Genomic DNA, 3,883 nt, shown 5'->3' with positions numbered 1-3,883 from the left:
AGAGAGAAGGCTCTAAAAGTCAGTGTGGGGGGGGGACCCCAGCCACTCCTGCTGGCAAAAGAAGAGGATGTTGCAACCAAAAGGTCAAAACCTACAGAGGATAATAAATTTTGTCACGAACAGGTAAATGCATGTCTTTTCCCTTTGCTGTTTTATTATTTTAATTGTTCATGGTAGTTTTAGAGCCTCACATAGTTCCATGCTCTTGAAATGAATGTAGACATTGCAATTGGCAATATACTAAACCCTTGGCATTAGGACGAATGTTCTGAAGTCGTCAAAATACATGAACTAACAGTGGCCATGTTTATTCATTATTTTCCAGTTCTATCAGTGTCCTTATTGTAACTATAATAGTAGGGACCAAAGTCGTATCCAGATGCATGTCCTGTCACAGCACTCGGTGCAGCCGGTCATCTGCTGTCCCCTCTGCCAGGACGTCCTCAGCAACAAAATGCACCTCCAGCTGCATCTGACGCATTTGCACAGCGTGTCTCCAGATTGTGTGGAGAAGCTGCTTATGACGGTAAGGATACCAAATGTTGATGCATGTGTGACATACTCTGTACAAAGCTATCAATACCAGGTCTGTCATTGTAAGTTGCTAGAAATGTATTTCTGAGCCAGTTGAAACTCATTAATTAATTAATTTATTACGCTATGGAAATCACAGTGAAGGCCCACTGTGAACGTTTTTGCTTAAAGAAAATATATGGTACAAGGCATAGCTTAGTTAAGGACATATTAAGTGGTCTTTTTATGTCTATAAATGTTAATCAAATGACTCATATGGGCATCTTCAATTAAAAAGTTCGATGGTTATTATTATAAAAAAATAGCCCTACGAAAGATGGCCAAACTCTAATTAAAAAAAAGAAAAAGAAGAAGAATAAAAAGCATTGTACAGCATCAATCTGAAGTGTGAAGGGATAGTATTTGTCTGTAGCATCCACCAAATGTCCCTACTTGGAGTGAAACAGTGCATGTAGAATGTGTTATTACCAAATGGGCCATGTGATAGAATTTGTTATTTCTGGGATATATTTAACGTGGACCCCTCCGGTTTCCAAAGGTGCCTGTCCCTGATGTGATGATGCCAAACAGCATGCTACTGCCAGCAGCCACCTCTGAGAAGTCAGGCCGGGACACACCTGCAGCCATGGCAGCTGAGGGGTCTGGGAAGTATTCAGGTATGCCAGCCCGTGATTGAGATCTGAGGACAATACACCCAGCAGTTTGCACTTGTGGCCGTACTCCAAGATTATTGCTATCAAGAACTTAAAAAAAAAAATAAATAAAAAACACAAAAGAAGATAAAGTATAACATTTCCAAGAACCATATTTTTGAAGGCACATTTACTATCTATCAGGTTATCTGTAACCATCCTTGGGAGATCCATTGGCCAGATGGCCAAGAATATTCTGTGTGTTCTAATTCATGAACATTAAGATTATGATCCTTCGTATCCCACTAATTTCAGCATACTATTATTGCCTTTGACTGGCTTCCTTTCCTATCCTGAAATGCCTTGAGGTTAGGGATGATTTTTTTATTTACATCTCTAGTATCCAGTCCAGTGCTTGGCACATAATAGTTACTCAATAAGCATTGCTTTAAAGAATTAGTTAAATAGGAATTTATGGACTCTTATTTGCAATATGTATTGACATTTAAGCAGCAAGTTTTCTTACTGTAAGAGATATGTTTGTGCTTTCTCCTTACAGGTGAAAGTCCAATGGATGACAAAAGTATGGCAGGTCTTGAGGATTCAAAAGCTAGTGTGGAAATAAAGAGTGAAGAGCAGAAACTAACTAAAGAACCCTCAGAAGTGTCAGAATGGAATAAAAATACCAGTAAGGATGTGAAAATCCCTGACACACTGCAAGAGCAATTAAGTGAGCAGCAAAAAAAGCAATCACTCTCTGTTTCTGACCGCCATGTTTATAAGTATCGTTGTAACCATTGTAGCTTGGCTTTTAAAACTATGCAGAAGCTTCAGATACATTCCCAGTATCATGCCATTCGGGCTGCAACGATGTGTAATCTCTGCCAGCGTAGTTTCCGTACATTCCAAGCTTTAAAAAAACACTTGGAAGCAGGCCACCCCGAACTGAGTGAGGCTGAACTTCAACAGTTATATGCCTCTTTGCCCGTGAACGGCGAACTGTGGCCAGAGAGCGAAACCATGACCCAGGATGACCATGGCCTAGAGCAGGAAATGGAGAGAGAGTATGAGCTGGACCATGAAGGGAAGGCGAGTCCTGTAGGAAGTGATAGTAGCTCTATTCCAGAAGACATGGGCTCTGAACCAAAGCGGACCTTGCCTTTTAGAAAAGGACCCAATTTTACAATGGAAAAATTTCTTGATCCATCTCGTCCATATAAATGTACAGTGTGTAAAGAGTCATTCACCCAAAAGAACATTCTCTTGGTCCATTATAATTCAGTTTCTCATCTGCATAAGTTGAAAAAGGTTTTGCAGGAAGCCTCCAGTCCTGTTCCCCAAGAAACCAACAGCAACACAGACAACAAGCCCTACAAGTGCAGCATCTGCAATGTTGCGTATAGCCAAAGCTCGACCTTGGAGATCCACATGAGGTCTGTGCTCCATCAAACAAAGGCCAGGGCCGCAAAGCTGGAACCCAGTGGTCATGTGACCAGTGGGCACAGTATGGCCGCGAATGTTAACAGCCCCAGCCAAGGGATGTTAGAGTCCATGAGTTTAGCAGCCGTAAACAGCAAAGAGACCCACTTAGATGCCAAAGAATTAAATAAAAAGCAAACTCCTGAATTAATCTCTGCTCAACCTACACACCACCCTCCACAGTCACCAGCACAAATTCAGATGCAACTACAACATGAGTTACAGCAGCAAGCTGCATTCTTCCAGCCTCAGTTTCTAAATCCAGCCTTTTTGCCTCATTTTCCTATGACCCCAGAAGCACTGCTGCAGTTTCAGCAGCCTCAGTTTCTTTTTCCATTCTACATACCTGGGGCAGAGTTTAGCTTGGGGCCAGATTTGGGCTTGCCAGGCTCTGCGACCTTTGGGATGCCTGGCATGACAGGAATGGCTGGCTCATTGCTTGAAGACCTGAAGCAGCAGATTCAAACCCAGCATCACGCTGGCCAAACTCAACTCCAAATACTACAGCAACAAGCACAACAGTACCAAGCCGCACAGCCCCAGCTGCAGCCTCCGAAACAGCAGCCGCCGCAGCCACAGCCGCAGCCGCCACAGCAGCAGGCGGGCAAGTTACTGAAACAAGAGCAAAACAACGTGGTGAGTGCAGACTGCCAGCTCGTGAAGGATGTACCATCTTACAAGGAGGCCGAAGAGACCGAAAAGCAAGAAAAACCAAAGCAAGAATTTGTAAGCGAAGGTGAAGGACTCAAAGAAAGCAAAGACACAAAGAAGCAAAAGTCCTTAGAATCCTGCATCCCACCTCCAAGAATAGCTTCAGGGGCCAGAGGAAATGCAGCCAAGGCTTTATTGGAAAACTTTGGTTTTGAACTGGTCATTCAGTACAATGAGAACAGGCAGAAGGTACAGAAGAAGGGTAGAAGCGGTGAAGGTGAGAACACGGACAAACTGGAATGCGGAACGTGTGGGAAGTTGTTCTCCAATGTGCTTATTTTAAAGAGTCACCAAGAACACGTGCATGGGCAGTTTTTTCCATATGGAGCGTTAGAAAAATTTGCTCGTCAATACAGGGAGGCCTATGACAAGCTTTATCCGATTTCTCCATCTTCACCGGAAACCCCGCCTCCACCACCTCCACCTCCTCCCCTGCCTCCAGCTCCTCCTCAGCCTTCTTCTATGGGTCCCGTGAAAATCCCGAACACGGTTTCTACTCCTCTGCAAGCTCCACCACCCACTCCTCC

General features: G+C 43.8%; 1 protein-coding gene across 1 annotated transcript in view; it reads left to right on the top strand.

Annotated features, from left to right (window-relative positions):
* ZFHX4 (zinc finger homeobox 4) overlaps window positions 1-3,883 on the top strand; it is a 230,495-nt gene that overhangs the window by 207,884 nt on the left and 18,728 nt on the right. Inside the window, exons 8-11 of the mRNA XM_014592159.2 lie at window positions 38-123; window positions 326-526; window positions 1,073-1,190; window positions 1,726-3,882. Coding sequence (XP_014447645.1) covers window positions 38-123; window positions 326-526; window positions 1,073-1,190; window positions 1,726-3,882 — 2,562 coding nt within the window. The remainder of the gene's footprint in view (window positions 1-37; window positions 124-325; window positions 527-1,072; window positions 1,191-1,725; window position 3,883) is intronic.

Source organism: Tupaia chinensis, unplaced genomic scaffold (assembly GCF_000334495.1).
Source record: "Tupaia chinensis unplaced genomic scaffold, TupChi_1.0 Scaffold000667_1, whole genome shotgun sequence".
Taxonomy (NCBI): domain Eukaryota; kingdom Metazoa; phylum Chordata; class Mammalia; order Scandentia; family Tupaiidae; genus Tupaia; species Tupaia belangeri.
This window is presented reverse-complemented; position numbering and strand designations above follow the sequence as displayed.